Genomic DNA, 19,278 nt, shown 5'->3' with positions numbered 1-19,278 from the left:
GATCCCTTCTTCTGGTCAAGTTGTGCCACAAACTTCTCTTCTCCCCAATCCTATTCAATACTTCCTCATTAGTTACGTGATCTGCCCATCTAATCTTCAGCATTCTTCTGTAGCACCACATTTCGACAGCTTCTATTCTCTTTTTGTCCAAACTATTTACCGTCCATGTTTCACTTTCATACATGGCTACACTCCATACAAATACGTTCAGAAATGACTTCCTAACACTAAAATCTATACTCGATGTTAACAAATTTCTCTTCTTCAGAAACGCTTGCCTTGCCATTGCCAGTCTACATTTTATATCCTCTCTACTTCGACCATCATCAGTTATTTTGCTCCCCAAATAGCAAAATTCCTTTACTACTTTAAGTGTCTCATTTCCTAATCTAATACCCTCAACATCACCCGACTTAATTCGATTACATTCCATCATCCCCGTTTTGCTTTTGTTGATGTTCATCTTATATCCTCCCTTCAAGACACCATCCATTCCGTTCAACTGCTCTTCCAAGTCCTTTGCTGTCTCTGACAGAATTACAATGTCATCGGCGAACCTCAAAGTTTTCATTTCTTCTCCATGGATTTTAATACCTACTCCGAATTTTTCATTTGTTTCCTTTACTACTTGCTCAATATACAGATTGAATAACATCGGGGAGAGGCTACAACCCTGTCATATTCCCTTCCCAACCGCTGCTTCCCTTTCATGTCCCTCGACTCTTATAACTGCCATCTGGTTTCTGTACAAATTGTAAATAGCCTTTCGCTCCCTGTATTTTACCCCTGCCACCTTTAGAATTTGAAAGAGAGTATTCCAGTCAATATTGTCAAAAGCTTTCTCTAAGTCTACAAACGCTAGAAACGTAGGTTTGCCTTTCCTTAATCTTTATTCTAAGATAAGTCGTAAGGTCAGTATTGCCTCACGTGTTCCAGTATTTCTACGGAATCCAAACTGATCTTCCCCGAGGTCCGCTTCTACCAGTTTCTCCATTCGTCTGTAAAGAATTCGCGTTAGTATTTTGCAGCTGTGGCTTATTAATCTGTTTGTCCAGTAATTTTCACATCTGTCAACACCTGCTTTCTTTGGGATTGGAATTATTATATTCTTCTTGAAGTCTGAGGGTATTTCACCTGTTTCATACATCTTGCTCACCAGATGGTAGAGGTTTGTCAGGACTGGCTCTCCCAAGGCCGTCAGTAGTTCCAATGGAACGTTGTCTACTCCGGGGGCCTTGTTTCGACTCAGGTCTTTCAGTGCCATGTCAAACTCTTCACGCAGTATCGTATCTCCCATTTCATCTTCATCTACATCCTCTTCCATTTCCATAATATTGTCCTCAAGTACATCGCCCTTGTATAGACCCTCTATATACTCCTTCCACCTTTCTGCTTTCCCTTCTTTGCTTAGAACTGGGTTTCCATCTGAGCTCTTGACGTTCATACAAGTGGATCTCTTATCTCCAAAGGTCTCTTTAATTTTCCTGTAGGCAGTAACTATCTTACCCTTAGTGAGAAAATCCTCTACATCCTTACATTTGTCCTCTAGCCATCCCTGTTTAGCCATTTTGCACTTCCTGTCGATCTCATTTTTGAGACGTTTGTATTCCTTTTTGCCTGCTTCATTTACTGCATTTTTATATTTTTCCTTTCATCAATTAAATTCAATATTTCTTCTGTTACCCAAAGATTTCTACTAGCCCTCATTTTTTTACCTATTTGATCCTCTGCTGCCTTCACTACTTCATCCCTCAAAGCTACCCATTCCTCTTCTACTGTATTTCTTTCCCCCATTCCTGTCAATTGTTCCCTTATTATCTCCCTGAAACTCTGTACAACCTCTGGTTCTTTCAGTTTATCCAGGTCCCATCTCCTTAAATTCCCACCTTTTTGCAGTTTCTTCAGTTTTAATCTACAGGTCATAACCAATAGATTGTGGTCAGAGTCCACATCTGCCCCTGGAAATGTCTTACAATTTAAAACCTGGTTCCTAAATCTCTGTCTTACCATTATGTAATCTATCTGATATCTTTTAGTATCTCCAGGGTTCTTCCATGTATACAACCCTCTATCATGATTCTTAAACCAAGTGTTAGCTATGATTAAGTTGTGCTCTGTGCAGCATTCTAGCAGGCGGCTTCCTCTTTCATTTCTTAGCCCCAATCCATATTCACCTACTACGTTTCCTTCTCTCCCTTTTCCTACACTCGAATTCCAGTCACCCATGACTATTAAATTTTCGTCTCCCTTCACTATCTGAATAATTTCTTTTATTTCATCATACATTTCTTCAATTTCTTCGTCATCTGCAGAGCTAGTTGGCATATAAACTTGTACTGCTGTAGTAGGTGTGGGCTTCGTATCTATCTTGGCCACAATAATGCGTTCACTATGCTGTTTGTAGTAGCTTACCCGCATTCCTATTTTCCTATTCATTATTAAACTACTCCTGCATTACCCCTATTTGACTTTGTGTTGATAACCCTGTAGTCACCTGACCAGAAATCTTGTTCCTCCTGCCACCGAACTTCACTAATTCCCACTATATCTAACTTTAACCTATCCATTTCCCTTTTTGAATTTTCTAACCTACCTGCCCGATTAAGGGATCTGACATTCCACGCTCCGATCCGTAGAACGCCAGTTTTATTTCTCCTGATAACGACATCCTCTTGAGTATTCCCCGCCCGGAGATCCGAATGGGGGACTATTTTACCTCCGAAATATTTTACCCAAGAGGACGCCATCATCATTTAATCATACAGTAAAGCTGCATGCCCTCGGGAAAAATTACGGCCCTAGTTTCCCCTTGCTTTCAGCCGTTCGCAGTACCAGCACAGCAAGGCCGTTTTGGTTAGTGTTACAAGGCCAGATCAGTCAATCATCCAGACTGTTGCCCTTGCAACTACTGAAAAGGCTGCTGCCCCTCTTCAGGAACCACTCGTTTGTCTGGCCTCTCAACAGATACCCCTCCAATGTGGTTGTACCTACGGTACGGCTATCTGAATCGCTGAGGCACGCAAGCCTCCCCACCAACGGCAAGGTCCATGGTTCATGGGGGGGGGGGGGGGGGAATCATCTACAGGGGAAGTTTAAATAAATTATCCCAGTCAAACGTCTACCAGTTTTGATATTCTTTAAAGTTTAAATTTTGGTGGCTCTTATTGTTCTCTTGCTTTCCTGGTGGACCTCGTTTTGTAGTCGTTGTTAGTAATAGGCACTGAGATACAGAAAAGTGTTTTTTAATTTCTGAACGAAAAATTTTCCGTCTTAGCCACCATCATGAGATGAGTGGATAACGATCATCAGCACACTTGATGATAGTAACAAAATCTATCGCCTAATTATAGTGCCTTTCAGAGGCCAATAGCTGACATTAAAACAGCCGACAATACAAACGTGGATTGTTTTGTACAGTGCAGCTGTTCCTAATGGACCAAACAACCACGTAAAGTATTACCAGTAAAGGAAACTATGTCTAAAAATCTGTAGAAAATGTATGGTGATAAATTACGATGAGTAACAACGCACATACATCAGTTCAATATGGCCATTTACTTTGAAAATTTCAACAACAGTGAGTGGTAGGAGTAAAAAAAACGACAAGTGAATACTCAAATGCCTCTCCTTCAAGTGAAACAACAGTAATCCATAGAGGTCAGCCGACACAGGTTGCGGTGAACATAATTCCCTCCAGTGATGGCTGCCACAGGGCGTCCCACCTCTGATTTCCTGCTTCTCCTCTTCCGTGAAGCTGGGCAGGCGAGACCTGGGTCGACCCTCGGCTCTGCTGTTGTTGTCCACACGTTCCCGCACCACGGCCGGGTAGTCGCCGTCGACGTAGATAGGGTGTGCGTACAGCCCCAATTGCAATCAAGTAGTCGCAAATGTTAAACACTTCCTGCATTTATAAACGTCAATGGACTTCGTGTGTTCTTTACTTTCCCTAATTACTAAGTATACAAAACCTGTTAAAACTAGGACATTTTCTCAGCTTGTGATTGCATTTCTGATGAATGAGAAAAGAGTAGTGTCTTATTAACGAGAACGTCACTAACTAAATCGGCATGACGAATGTTTGAGACACACTGAAAGGAACCATTTCCTTCCAGGTATATGCAGTTAAAAAAATGGTTTAAATGGCCCTGAGCACTATGGGACTTAACATCTGAGGTCATCAGTTCCCTAGAACTTAGAAGTACTTAAAAAAATGTTCAAATATGTGTGAAATCTTACCGGACTTACTGCTAAAGCCATCAGTCCCTAAGCTTACACCCTACTTAACCTAAATTATCCTAAGGAGAAACACACACACCCATGCCCGAGAGAGGACTCGAACCTCCGCCGGGACCAGCCGCACAGCCCATGACTGCAGCGCCTGAGACCGGTCGGCTAATCCCGCGCGGTGAACTACTTAAACCTAACGAATCTAAATCACACACATCCGTGCTCGTCGCAGAATTCTAACGTACGACCGTACCGTGCAGTTAAAAGATTATAGAATTCTGAAACTATGAAGAAGTGCTTCACTCGAAATAACAACATGCTTACATACAAAAATGGTTCAAATTCCTCTAAGCACTGTGCGACTTAACATATGAGTTCATCAGTCCCCTAGACTAAGAACTACTTAAACCTGACTAACCTAAGGACATCACACACATCCCGGCCCATGGCAGGATTCGAACCTGCGACCGTAGCAGCAGCGTGGCTCAGTACTGAAGCGCCTAGAACCGCTCGGTCACAAACGCCGGCGCTTACATACAGCCTGTTTGGAAATTTTGTTACAGAATTTTGGGGCTCCTGGAGGGGAGTGAGTATGTAATAATTTGAATTAAAACCTATATCCGGAAACGCACTGTTTCCGCGCTACAACCATTTGAAAATATGATGAATCTCCTAGCCATGTTAATTTCGGTCAGTTATACTATTCGATAATGTACTCCTGTGATTAGTAGGCAGCATTTTAGTCGCAGTACTTTCATATCACACTTGTGATCTGATGTCATTAGGTGTTACAATTTCATTTCTGTTCAGAGAGGCAGTGGGATTTATGGACGAAAATTGGACTTAAATTACCAAATGTGCATGTGTTAGTGTAGAATGTCTCCAGAGGAAATGATAGTGAAAGCATGATGCAATCAAGATGGCGTTGGCGGGATATTCAAAAATGTAAAATGCACACACACACAAGCAAATACAGTGATTACATCGTGAACTGATAGGTTAAGCAGCAACTGTGAATGGGTAAATTTCGATTTCTGTAAGGCACAGTGCAACTTCAAATTAACTATTTACCACATCTAAATCGTTATATAGTGTTATGACACCATTTTCACTCATAGTCAAAAAAGTCTGCAAAAATTCGTAAGAAATAGAGAAGGTTCGCTGGCCGTTGTGGCCGAGCGGTTCTAGGCCCTTCATTTCGGCACTCCGGTGCTTCTACTGTTCCAGGTTCGAATGCTGCCTCGGGCATGGATGTGTGTGATGTCCTTAGGTTAGTAAGGTTTAAGTAGTTCTAAGTCTGGGGACTGGTGACCTCAGATGTAAAGTTCCATAGTGCTCAGAGCCATTTGAACCATTTTTGAACAGAAAGTTCAGTTTTTATATCAAATGCCAGAATGTTAACTCCACTAAATTAATATACTATATTTTAAATTAAATTAATATATTTTCTAGAAATAAGACGTTCTACAATGCTTTGTAGACATCTAATCGTTCCTTTGATATCCAAAAGTCTCTAAAAGTTCTTCAGCAACGCAATTATTTCGTCAAGTATCGCAACGTTGTTTCACAGACACACATACACATATGTTCACTAGACTTTGATGAATTCAACGTGATTGCGAAGTCTCAAATGAAGTGCTCTGACACTAATCGAGAATTGAACTATGGTTTTGTAACAGTAGAGTTGATGTCTAATTTTGAAACCCAGACTCTGTTAAAAAAGTCATAACAAGCAAGGCAATAATGAAGTTTTAGTGAAACTATTTTTCCGTTGCATGTGGTATGTAGAAGAGATAATTTCCGACGATGGCTCACACCTTCCGTCCCAGAAAAGAATTTCAGCGAAGAAAGCAAATCAAACCTATATTTCTTGATGACAGAATCAGTTGCCACATGAGTCAACATCTCTATGCTGACACTGGTACTAAAAACTAAACAGCCACCTGATAAATAAAGCAGTTCCAGCCATGCCATAAATTGAGGCACCGTGAGATTGTGGAACTTGCCCTCTGTTACATCCGAAAGAAAGAGGACAGACGGAAAATAAGGGATAAATGTTCACATTCCAGACATTTTCAGGTGGATCAGAACGTTCTTGCTAGGGTCACACTATCTATCACGCAGGTATACACCCGATATTCATATGTTTTGATGTCTAATGCAGTCGGTATCGAGTAAAAGAGTAGTCAAACAGAATGCCATAGATACTGAGACACTTCGAACGAAGAACTCCCGTGGAATACACCGTATCTCTATAATCAAGCATTTCAAAGGGTAGGTTGCTCAAAATTTGGGACAAAAAGAGAAGTAGATTTTTATTCTTACTTTTTACATACACATGTTAAGGGAAGACTTGTTTGATATCTTTCTTTGAGTATTTGTGTGTTGTGTGTGTGTGTGTGTGTGTGTGTGTGTGTATGTGCACAGGCTAGTGCAATGGAGGGGGCAGATAAGAATCATTCCTGTTCTTTCGTGTAGGAATACTGCCTGAATCGTGAGCTTGTGATGATGTTAGGCAATTTTCTTGTCTACTGTCAGTCATGACATTAGGACTACCTAGTCTTTCTATCATGGTGTTGTGTCCGCACTGGAAGTATAGTGAGAAGGAGTGAAAAGATAAGAGACTTTCCCGCTCTCAGGTGTAGAATACAACCTCAAGTGTGAGCTTGTGATTAGGTTAGACCATTTTTTGGCTAGTGTTCGCCTAAAATTGTACTAAATAGCAGATCCTGTGTTGTTTTAATATGGCTAAATTTTGGCAGCACTACATGCTGGTGACAATGAAAATCTGTGCTGTACCGAGATTCGAACCCGTAACTTCTGCTTGATGCGAATGGTGACCTTTACTGCCTTGCCTATCCGAGTACACTCCTGTTGCCATACCGAAGTTCCATGTCGTAGATGCCGTCTACATCCTACCCTGCTGTGAGTCCCATACAGGAAGAGAGGTGTGATTAAAGTCGAAGCCCAGTTGTTGGACATTCAGTACTAAATTGAAGTGCCTGGGTCCTTCAGACAAGCGTGCAGGTCTGAACCAACAGGTACTGTAGTCATCGGCAGCCATATGAAATATGAGAATCAGTAGTGACAATGAAAAGTTGTGCCGGGCTGGGAGTCAATCTGGATCTTCTGCTTGATGCACACCTTGAGCACCTCGTGCACCGAAGGATGTTCCCCGGACTGACCCACTGATCTTGTCCACATCCTACACTCGCACTGGCACTGTGAGTCCCATACAGGAAGAGACGTCGGATTAAAGCCAAAGCCCAGTTATTAGACATGAAAATCTAAGTTGCATTGCCTGTATTATTCTAATATACTTTTCAATGTCCTTACATCTGAATGGTGTATTTTGCGATGTCCTTCAGGTATAAATGCATGTATGAAGGAACAGGCACTGCAGCTATCAATAGCCGTGTGTTGTTCAATATTTCATGCATAATAACTGGGTTTTGGCTTTAATCATACGCCTCTTCCTGTATAGGACTCACAGTATTCGCAGATATTGTTCTGATACTTCATACTGCTGTCGATCGCTTCCGTGCCTGTTCTTTGAGACAGGCTTGCATGCATGAATGTTGGAAGGACAATGCAAAGTACATTACAACAACAGGGACATTGCTGTTAAGATTTTCATGCCTAAGAACTGGGCTTCGTCTAATCATACGTCACATCCTGTAAGGGAATTACAGTATCTGTTTGAGAGTAGAATATGGACGACAGCAGTGACCCGTTGAAGTTTGGGTCAGTCAGCGGAGCACGTCCGGGTGTTCGAGGTAGTTGAGACGACCATTCGCATCCAGTGGAATATCAACGTTCCAGTCCCGGCCCGGAATACATTTTCATTGCTACCAATGCTTACTGCAGCCAAAACTTGGGCATTTTCATAGGTGCTAATATGATTCTCGTGCGTCACGAAATTTATTATTCCTTGTCTTTTTGATTGTGAGTTAGTGTTTCCAATAGATTAATAAATGTGTTGGTGTATTGATTGGAGACATCGATTATGATATTCTATCCTGGGCAAGGTACTTCCTCTCCGAATAACTACTGAAACCTACATCCTTCTGAATGTTACTAGTATTTTCATTTCTTGGTCTCCCTTTACGATTTTCACCCTCCACGCTGCCCTCCAATACTAAATTGGTGATCCCTTGATGCCTCAGGACGTGTCGTACCAACCGATCGCTTCCTCTACTCAAGTTGCGTCACAAATTCCTCTTCTTCCCAATTCTATTAAGTACTTCCTGATTAGTTACGTGATCTACCTGTCTAATATTCAGCATTCTGTTGTAGCACCACACTTCGAAAGCTTCTAATCTCTTCTTGTCAAAACTATTTATCGTCCATATTTCACTTCCATACAGGGCTACACTCCATACAAATACTTTCGGAAAAGACTACCTGACACTTAAATATATGAACGATGTTAACTAATTTCTCTTCTTCCGAAACGCTTTCCTTGCTTTAACCAGTCTACATTTTATATCCTGTCTACTTCGACCATCATCCGTTATTTTGCTCCCCAAATAGCAAAACTCATCTACTACTTTAAGTGTCGCATTTCATGGTTCAAAATGGTTCAAATGGCTCTGAGCACTATGGGACTCAACTGCTGTGGTCATAAGTCCCCTAGAACTTAGAACTACTTAAACCTAACTAACCTAAGGACAGCACACAACACCCAGCCATCACGAGGCAGAGAAAATCCCTGACCCCGCCGGGAATCGAACCCGGGAACCCGGGCGTGGGAAGCGAGAACGCTACCGCACGACCACGAGATGCGGGCTGTCGCATTTCATAATCTAATTCCCACAGCAAATGGTTCAAATGGCTCTGAGCACTATGGGACTCAACTGCTGAGGTCATTAGTCCCCTAGAACTTAGAGCTAGTTAAACCTAACTAACCTAAGGACATCACAAACATCCATGCCCGAGGCAGGATTCGAACCTGCGACCGTAGCGGTCTAGCGATTCCAGACTGCAGCGCCATTAACCGCACGGCCACTTCGGCCGGCTAATTCCCACAGCATCACCTGATTTAATTTTACTACATTCCATTGCCTTCTTTCTGCTTTTGTTGATGTTCATCTTAAATCCTCCATTCAAGACACTGTCCATTCCGTTCAACTGCTCTTTCACAACATTTGCTGTCTCTGTCAGAATTACAGCGTCGTCGGCAAACCTCAAAATTTTTATTTTTTCCCCATGAATTGTAATTCCTACTCCACATTTTTCTTTTGTTTCCTTTACTGTTTGCTCAATATACAGATTGAATAACATCAGGGATACGCTACACCCTGTCTCACTACCAACTCTGCCGCTGCTTCCCTTACATGCCCCTCGAATCTTATGACTGCCAGTCTGGTGTCTGTACACAGCCTTTCGTTCCCTTTATTTGACTCCGACCACTTTCAGAATTTGAAAGAGAGTATTCCAGTGTGATGAGTATAGTCTTGAAAAGGTTAAAGTGGACTTGGATTCTAAACAGTAATTAACTCATATGCATAACCATTAAACAATATTCATTTTCCTATGAGAGGTTGAACACCCATGTAGGTATGGAAGAGGAAGTTGCTTAAATCTTGGAATAAGGTACTGACGCGGTAGCACAAAGTAATTTAGTGATATAATAACCACTGTTACATTTAAGGCAGCTCTAGTATCGGCATTGTGTTATTCGTTTGCGACCAGAGATAAAGCAATAATAGTCCAACCGGTTAAATGATTAAAACATCGGTAATAAAGACGTATAGGCTTCACAGGTAGCTAGGTGGGCAGAAAAAGGCAGACGAGTAAGATAGAATGTAAAATAGTGAGTAACGAGAGAGAAATAGACAAATTAGTCAGACAGTGCTACTATGCAATATCAGTCGACCACTAAGACTGCTTTATTGACGCAGTTATGATTACGGCAAAAGTACGTAAAAATTGAAATTACAGAAAACGTTATTTTGAAAGAAGTTTGTTAGTGGCAAAGAACGAGCCTCCAAGAAAATTGATCTAAAGGAAATCTTTCGGGCATACCCCGAGCACCATCACTGATAGCCAATCCTTCTGCCACCAGAGTTCACGAAGCGAAAGTATCAATACCACAACATACATATCTGCCTCCTTCAAGTTCATTCTTCGAAATAACTTCAATGAACATTGAAGGACTCTTTTGCTCTAAGCAATTACTGTTATCTGACGTATGCAAATATCGCAAAATTGATCTTTTAAGTGTACAAGAGACCCATAGAGGAGTGAGTGATAGACCCCAAAAACTGAAAGATGAAACTCGTAACAGGAAGATCTCAAAACCAATACGGCAGTGCAATATTCATCAAACGAAGCATGCATGTACGACGGTTCGAACTTCAGTAGTGGCAACTATTTATTCACAACCGATACAAAAGAGTTACATATTTGCACCTGTTACTGTCCTTCAAAGTAGTCACCACCGTTGTGTAGAACCCCGTTGTCAGCGATGCGGGAGGCGCAGTATACCGTAAGCAGAGCCTGTTCCGTTGATGGTGCGAATGGAGCGGTCTACTGCCTGTCGAATCTCTGGAACAGTTCTGAAGCGAATGCCACGAAGTGGTTCCTTCATCTTCGGAATCAAATGAAAGTCACAGTAACTTAAATCCGGGGATAATGGTGGGTAGTACAGTACGTCCCAGTCCCATCGACCGAACAGAGCAGACACAGCTGGCGCTGTATGCTTTTGCGTATTGTTGTGCAAAATAGTGGGGGGTTTACGAAGAATGTGTCACCACTTCTTTTGCAAAGCTGGTCGCAGGTGATCCTCCAAAAACGAACAGCAATACTGTGCACTGACGGTCTGCCTTGTAGAAACGTAATGCATTACGATAACACCCTCACAGTCGTACACGAGAATCACCATAACTTTCACCATACGGGGGCTATGACGCATTTTCGACTTTCGTGGCGACCCATAATGACGCCATTCATTGGAGTGGCTTTCAATCTTGATCCAGCTCCGTTGTTCCTGCTTCGAGAACGTAGTGACACCGTTACGTTAGACCGCTCGCTCACAAGTGACTGTGTTTCCCACAGACGGGGCGTCCTTCTAAAAGTGGGCAGGTAAAACACAGTAAGGTAGTTGTAGAAACGATTGGTATTGTAGTTGTAAATTGTCGTAGCTGTGTTGGGAAAAAACCAAAGCTGCTAGTTCTAATAGGAAGCACTGAAGCGCAAATTGTTGTAGGTACAGAGAACCGGAAATAAGTTCAGCCGAAATTTTTTCGAACGATCTAACAGTGTTCAGAAAGGATAGTTTAAATACAGTTGGTGGTGGGGTATTTATTGCTGTCAGAGGTAGTTTTCCTTGTAGCGAAATTGAAGTATTCATGTGAAATAGTATGGGTAGAGGTTATACCTGACAATCGGACTAAACTATTAATTGAAGCGTTTTACCGACTCAGAAGACATAGTTGCAGAACATTTAAAAGAAAACTTGAGTCTCATTTCAAATAAGTACCCCGTTCATACAATTATAGTCGGTGGGGACTTCAATCTATCCTCGATATGCTGGAAAAATTATACTTTTAAAGCCGGCGGAAGACATAAAACATTATTGGAAATTTTACTGACTGATTCCTCTGAAAATTATTTAGAACAATTAGTTCATGAGCCCACTCGAAGCTTAAATGGTTGCGAAAGCATACTTGACCTTCTAGCAACAAATAATCCTGGACAAATAGTGAGTGTGGTGACGAATACAGGGATTAGCGTCCACAAGGCAGTTTCTGCTAGGCTGAGTACCGTAACACCTACAACCATCAAAAAGAAACGCAAAGTACATATACTTAAAAAAGCTGAAAAAAATGGTCTTAATGCCTTTTTAAGAGACAGTCTTCACTCCTTCAGATCTGATCATGTAAGTGTAGAAAAGTTGTGGACTGTTTTCAAAGAGATAGTATCAACAGCAGTTGAGAGATATATACCACATAAACTGGTAAGTGATGGTACTGATCCCCTGTGGTACACAAAATGGGTCATACCGTTGTTGCAGAAGCAACGAAAAAAGCAGTCCAAATTTAAAAGAACGCAAAATCCCCAAGATTTGCAAAGTTTTACAGAAGGTCGAAATATAGCGCGTACTTCAATGCGAGATGCTTTTAATAATTTCCACAACGAAATTCTGTCTCGAAATCTGGCAGAGAACCCAAAGAGCTATGGTCATACATAAAGCACAACAGTAGAAAGACGCAATCAATACCTTCACTACGCGATAGCAACGGTGAAGTCACTGATGACAGTGCCACTAAAGCGGAGTTATCAAACACGGTTTTCGGAAACTCCTTCATCAAAGAAGACTAAGTAAATATTCCTGAATTCCAATCAAGAACAACTGCCAAGATGAGAAACATAGAAGTAGATATCCTCGGTGTAGCAAAGCAGCTTAAATCACTTAATAAAGGAAAGGCCTCCGGTCCAGATTGTATACCAGTCAGGTTCCTCTTAGAGTATGCTGATAAAGTAGCTCCATATTTAACAATTATATACAACCCCTCGCTCACAGAAAGATCCGTACCTAAAGACTGGAAAATTGCTCAAGTCACACCAATACCCAAAAAGGGAAGTAGGAGTAATCCGCTGAATTACAGGCCTATATTACTAGCGTCGATTTGCAGTAGGATTTTAGAACATATACTGTATTCGAACATTATGAAGTTCCTCGAAAAAAAAAAAAGATTTATTGACATATAGTCAGCATGGATTCAGAAAATATCGTTCTTGTGAAACACAACTAGCTCTTTATACTCATGAAGTAATAAGTGCTATCGAAAGGGGATGTCAAATTGATTCCATATTTTTAGATATCCAGAAGGCTTTCGACACCGTTCCTCAACAGCGTATTCTAACCAAACTGCATGCCTACGGAGTTATCGCCTTAGTTGTGCGACTGGATTCGTGATATCCTGTCAGAAAGGTCGAAGTTCATAGTAACAGACTGAAAGTCATCGAGTAAAACAGAAGTAATATCGGGCGTTCCCCAAGGAAGTGTTATAGGCCCTCTATTGTTCCTGATCTATATTAACGACATCGGAGACAATCTGAATAGCCGTCTTAGATTGTTTGCAGATGATGCTGTCATTTACCGTCTTGTAAAGTCATCAGATGATCAAAATTATTTGCAAAATGATTTAGATAAGAAATCTGTAGTGTGCGAAAAGTGGCAATTGACCCTGAATAAAGAGAAATGTGAATTTATTCACATGAGTACTAAAAGAAATCAGCTAAATTTTGATGACGCGGTAAGTCACACAAATCTTAAGGCTGTAAATTCAACTAAATACTTATGGATTACAATTACAAATAAATTGGAACGATCACATAGATAATATTGTGGGTAGAGCAAACCAAAGACTGCGATTCATTGGCAGAACACTTTGAAGGTGCAACAGGTCTACCAAAGAGACTGCTTACATTACGCTTGTCCGCCCTATTCTGGAATATTGTTGTGTGGTGTGGGATCCGCTTCAGATGGGACTGACGGATGAGATCGAAAAAGTACAAAGAATGGCAGCTCGTTTTGTATTACCTCGAAATAGGGGAGATAGTGTCACAGACCTGATACGTGAATTGGAGTGGCAATCATTAAAACAAAGGTGTTTTTCGTTGCGACGGGATCTTCTCATGAAATTTCAATCACCAGTTTTCTCCTCCGATTGCGAAAACATTCAGTTGGCACCCACCTACATAGGGAGAAGTGATCATCACGATAAAATAAGTGAATTCAGGGTTCGCACAGAAAAATATAAGTGCTCGTTTTTCCCGAATGCCGTTCGAGACTGGAACGGTGGAGAGACATCATGAAGGTGGTTCACTGAACCCTCTACCAGGCACTTTATTGCGAACAGCAGAGTAATCACGTAGATGTGGATGTAGATGAAGATTGTGCGTACGCCGGTGACGTGGGTCGGGAGAGTCCATTTGCTCGGAGGTAAGGTACGTATATTAACAAAGTATGCTATCAGCGACAATAGAAGATTCCATTGCATAGTGTCTCCACAACAGTGTTGCCACTATTTAAGTTCCAACCTACGTACAAAGCCTTCCTGAATGACAAATAACAAAGATACTGAATTCCTCACTAGGACAGGAGTGCTATAGCGTCACATTGTACTACAAACCACCAAAAAGTATTGAAATTCTTAAAACCAACCAATATTTGCCATAGCAACAACTGCCTAAGCCAAAACGGTGAAGGACTAGAACCGTGGACAGAAGGCCGTAATCCCCTTTAACAGCTGTAAACGGCATAGGGGATAGAATGCGGATAATTTGTTTATCATGGAGACTCGTTACCAATATGTCATGAGAATCATAGAAGAACCCACATCCAAAACTTAACATTAACCAGTTACATCTAAACTTAGAAGGTCTGTAACACTCGAAAATTTTTCAGTGAAACGAAAGGTGGAATGATGTAGACCTAGAACTAGTCCAAGAGATAACGGAGTTGGAAGCGACACCGGGAAACTATATGGTTTCTGTAGACCGAAGAGAATATCGCGTACTTGGCGCCGGAAACAAGCCAAATAATTACATATTGTTTACCGTGAGAATTTCGGGAAATATCTCTTTACTGAAGTCCCCACAAATGCCAGCAAAGCACTAATGGCATCGCTGAGTGACAAAAGAAACTCGAATGAAGTAGGCGTTAATGATCCGGATCTGAAACAATATAACGGATGTGGATGGAAAATAATATATAATATCGTCAATTATCTGATTTCGCGGATGCTACACCAAACGTAGCAGCCCACCAGCCCTTAATAAATGGGCTAATAAAAAGTAAAATAAAAACACGATCAACAGGACGAAAAAGGAAAGCAATCAACCTGAGAGCTGATCCAACGTTCAATGCAGCAAAACTGATAGCAGTATAAATCGGATGCAGGAAAATGAAGCCTGAATAACGTTTAGATGAAAAGTTTTGGACAGACAACTAAGGAGTTGTTACTAAAAATATTCATTATCTGGTTTTGAGACTACTGGATGCTGCGAATATGCAAGAATGATCATGTAGTGGTTTTGTTTGAACCTGGGAAGGGACATGCAGATCCCTCGCAATTCCGGCTGGTGTCTCACCTGCGCCATTTGCATAAAATTTTTGAACGAACGTTTATGAGGGAGTAGAAGAAAAAATAAACAGCGGCGTATGACACACTCGATCACAAAAAATTATTAAGAAAACTGTATAAATTAACGATAGACTATGGGCACACTTGCCTAGTAAAAGAAATCCCCTAAAAGAAGGTTCATTCTGCAACAGAAAAATAGTCGACAGAGAAATAAATAAAGCGCATTACCTCAAGGTACTATATTGGGCCTTTTCTTATACAATACCTGTACACCTGTACCAAGGATACCGCGGTAACAGGACACACAATTCTGGGTTTATGTGGACCACATGCCCATTACAGATCATGGTAAAACATACGAAGAAACAGAAGTAAAATTCTCGAAAGCCTCCGAGAACCCGACGTTATACTGTGCAAAGAACAAACTGATCGCCGGCCGCTGGTGGCCGAGCGGTTCTGGCGCTACAGTCTGGAACCGCGCGACCGCTACGGTCGCAGGTTCGAATCCTGCCTCGGGCATGGATGCGTGTGTTGTCCTTAGGTTAGTTAGGTTTAAGTAGTTCTAAGTTCTAGGGGACTTATGACCTCAGCAGTTGAGTCCCATAGTGCTCAGAGCCATTTGAACCATTTTTGAACAAACTGAGCACTGTTGTTACGCCTCGCGTGAGGTAGAGAAAATGTTTGCTCAAGAGAACTATCACATTAACAATTACACCTGCTACCAAATGCCTAAATGTAGGGCAGAGGACACGAGTCAGTCCTGTTTACGAGCTGAAATAGGAACTTCCTTGAGACGCTCCCATACCTCCCCTGGAGAACAATCAATCGTCTAACAACAGGAATCTCCAAATGCAACAACACCATAAATCAATGGAGATACGTGAGGGATTACTCTTGCTAACGGAAAACATAAACACAACATGACCTGGTCCTCCACACAATCTTGGACTGAATAATGAATTTGTTTTACCAAAGCTCACCGTCGTGAAAGCTCCTGAATTCTGAAGAGGTAAGATTTAATGCACAATGAGCACGTGAAGTAGAATAAGTAAGTATGAATTACATTTGAAAGAAACGCACATGAACGATGATTTCTAAAGTAGCTAATGGGTCTCATGAACGAGACTCAGGATTGACAAAATTTAATCAGAATGCTAGTCATAGTCATCAGCCAAAACCAATACGAAAGACTGTCTCAAATGTGGTAAACGAAGCGGAAATTTATAGGATGTATTTCAACAGCGTTACTGAGTATTGGGATGTTAAAATATGGCAAAACACAGACGATAGTTCTCAGACTGCACGTTACGCTGAATTTCAATATGAAACTAAAATCACAAGCAACATTTTTAGCAAATAGTATTAAATTTTTGACAAGTATGCCATAAATTTACACTTATTACAACTAAACCAGTTATTTGTATGTTCGGGCAAGAGGACAGACAAAGTGGTCATGTGCGGGAGAGCTGTGCTTGTGTGAATGTGTACGTGTTTCTTACTTTAGAAGAGCGCCTTTTGGTCGAAAGCTCAAATGCAGAACTGTCTTTTTCTCGTGCCTGTATGTAACACAAGACCTGCTCTAGAAGGTTAGTGGCAATCTGTCCTTTTCACAATACTGTCCAGTTTTGATTAGGAGAGAGTTTGCCCCCTGTAAAAATACGAATGCTAAAAATATGTAACACTTAGGGATCCAACACGATAGTACTACACGTTCACCCATTAACTTACAAAGCACGGGTTAATAAAAGACACACCGGTATATTGCCAGCACTGTCATTTTATTCAGATCATAGAGGTGATACGTTTCAGGAGCACAGAAGGAAATTCATACGTATTTCAATCTAGCTGTCAAGGAAGTATTCATTTCAGTACCTCTGCAGTTCCTCGAAATTTCCAACTTCAGACTTTTCTCCTATTTAAGATGGCTGTTGCCCTGTGCATCTTCATATCTGGTTGATACATCTAAATATATCTGAGCACGTGACAGTTCCCTTTTGTATATACACTCCTGGAAATGGAAAGAAGAACACATTGACACCGATGTGTCAGACCCACCATACTTGCTCCGGACACTGCGAGAGGGCTGTACAAGCAATGATCACATGCACGGCACAGCGGACACACCAGGAACCGCGGTGTTGGCCGTCGAATGGCGCTAGCTGCGCAGCATTTGTGCACCGCCGCCGTCAGTGTCAGCCAGTTTGCCGTGGCATACGGAGCTCCATCGCAGTCTTTAACACTGGTAGCATGCCGCGACAGCGTGGACGTGAACCGTATGTGCAGTTGACGGACTTCGAGCGAGGGCGTATAGTGGGCATGCGGGAGGCCGGGTGGACGTACCGCCGAATTGCTCAACACGTGGGGCGTGAGGTCTCCACAGCACATCGATGTTGTCGCCAGTGGTCGGCGGAAGGTGCACGTGCCCGTCGACCTGGGACCGGACCCCAGCGACGCACGGATTCACGCCAAGACCGTAGGATCCTACGCAGTGCCGTAGGGGACCGCACCGCCACTTCCCAGCAAATTAGGGACACTGTTGCTCCTGGGGTATCGGCGAGGACCATTCGCAACCGTCTCCATGAAGCTGGGCTACGGTCCCGCACACCGTTAGGCCGTCTTCCGCTCACGCCCCAACATCGTGCAGCCCGCCTCCAGTGGTGTCGCGACAGGCGTGAATGGAGGGACGAATGGAGACGTGTCGTCTTCAGCGATGAGAGTCGCTTCTGCCTTGGTGCCAATGATGGTCGTATGCGTGTTTGGCGCCGTGCAGGTGAGCGCCACAATCAGGACTGCATACGACCGAGGCACACAGGGCCAACACCCAGCATCATGGTGTGGGGAGCGATCTCCTACACTGGCCGTACACCACTGGTGATCGTCGAGGGGACACTGAATAGTGCACGGTACCTCCAAACCGTCATCAAACCCATCGTTCTACCATTCCTAGACCGGCAAGGGAACTTGCTGTTCCAACAGGACAATGCACGTCCGCATGTATCCCGTGCCACCCAACGTGCTCTAGAAGGTGTAAGTCAACTACCCTGGCCAGCAAGATCTCCGGATCTGTCCCCCATTGAGCATGTTTGGGACTGGATGAAGCGTCGTCTCACGCGGTCTGCACGTCCAGCACGAACGCTGGTCCAACTGAGGCGGCAGGTGGAAATGGCATGGCAAGCCGTTCCACAGGACTACATCCAGCATCTCTACGATCGTCTCCATGGGAGAATAGCAGCCTGCATTGCTGCGAAAGGTGGATATACACTGTACTAGTGCCGACATTGTGCATGCTCTGTTGCCTGTGTCTATGTGCCTGTGGTTCTGTCAGTGTGATCATGTGATGTATCTGATCCCAGGAATGTGTCAATATAGTTTCCCCTTCCTGGGACAATGAATTCACGGTGTTCTTATTTCAATTTCCAGGAGTGTAATTATTTCTCCCTACCTGGAATTCGAACATTCTCCTCTGCGCCTCCACACAAGCTTCCGTGTCCTCCGCCGGCTCGTACCAGTCGGTACTGAGGGTAATGCCCACTCTCCCTGCGAAACAATGATGTGTAACATGTACAATTAGCTCTTGAAATTTTCGCAGGTAAAAATTTAAATAGATTAAAACTAAAAATATGGTTTTCTGAGTGATATCTCTAAACTACAGCAATCAAATATGGGGTTCTTCATGGAAATAGAAACGTTGTTTCCATGTAGTCTGATTAATATTTCACGATTTCTTTCCCAAGCTGTCGACATCAATGCCCGATACATAGTCCTTGATCAGTTATCAGAAGGATTTCATGTGCAAGAAATTTCCAAAACCAGTACTACCGTCTGAAGATACCTACAGTAACTTAAGCAGCCAGTATCACGTCAGGACTGATTATCATTAGAGGAATATTATATTGTTCTGATACTGACTGCTTAATGCTGGTTATCATAAATATAACGTAACTGTTACTCCACG

The 19,278-nt window shown here is 42.4% G+C and overlaps 1 protein-coding gene across 1 annotated transcript in view; it reads right to left on the bottom strand.

The window, feature by feature from the left end:
* The window catches only part of LOC124622243 (myrosinase 1-like), a 98,996-nt gene that overhangs the window by 23,377 nt on the left and 56,341 nt on the right, over window positions 1–19,278 (bottom strand). Inside the window, exons 7-8 of the mRNA XM_047147898.1 lie at window positions 18,766–18,860; window positions 3,723–3,867 (exon numbers count right to left, since the gene is read on the bottom strand). Of these exons, the coding sequence (XP_047003854.1) occupies window positions 3,723–3,867; window positions 18,766–18,860 (240 nt within the window). The remainder of the gene's footprint in view (window positions 1–3,722; window positions 3,868–18,765; window positions 18,861–19,278) is intronic.

Source organism: Schistocerca americana, chromosome 7, assembly GCF_021461395.2.
Source record: "Schistocerca americana isolate TAMUIC-IGC-003095 chromosome 7, iqSchAmer2.1, whole genome shotgun sequence".
Taxonomy (NCBI): Eukaryota; Metazoa; Arthropoda; class Insecta; order Orthoptera; family Acrididae; genus Schistocerca; species Schistocerca americana.
The sequence above is the reverse complement of the archived record's forward strand: the minus strand, read 5'-3'. Positions and strand labels throughout refer to the sequence as shown.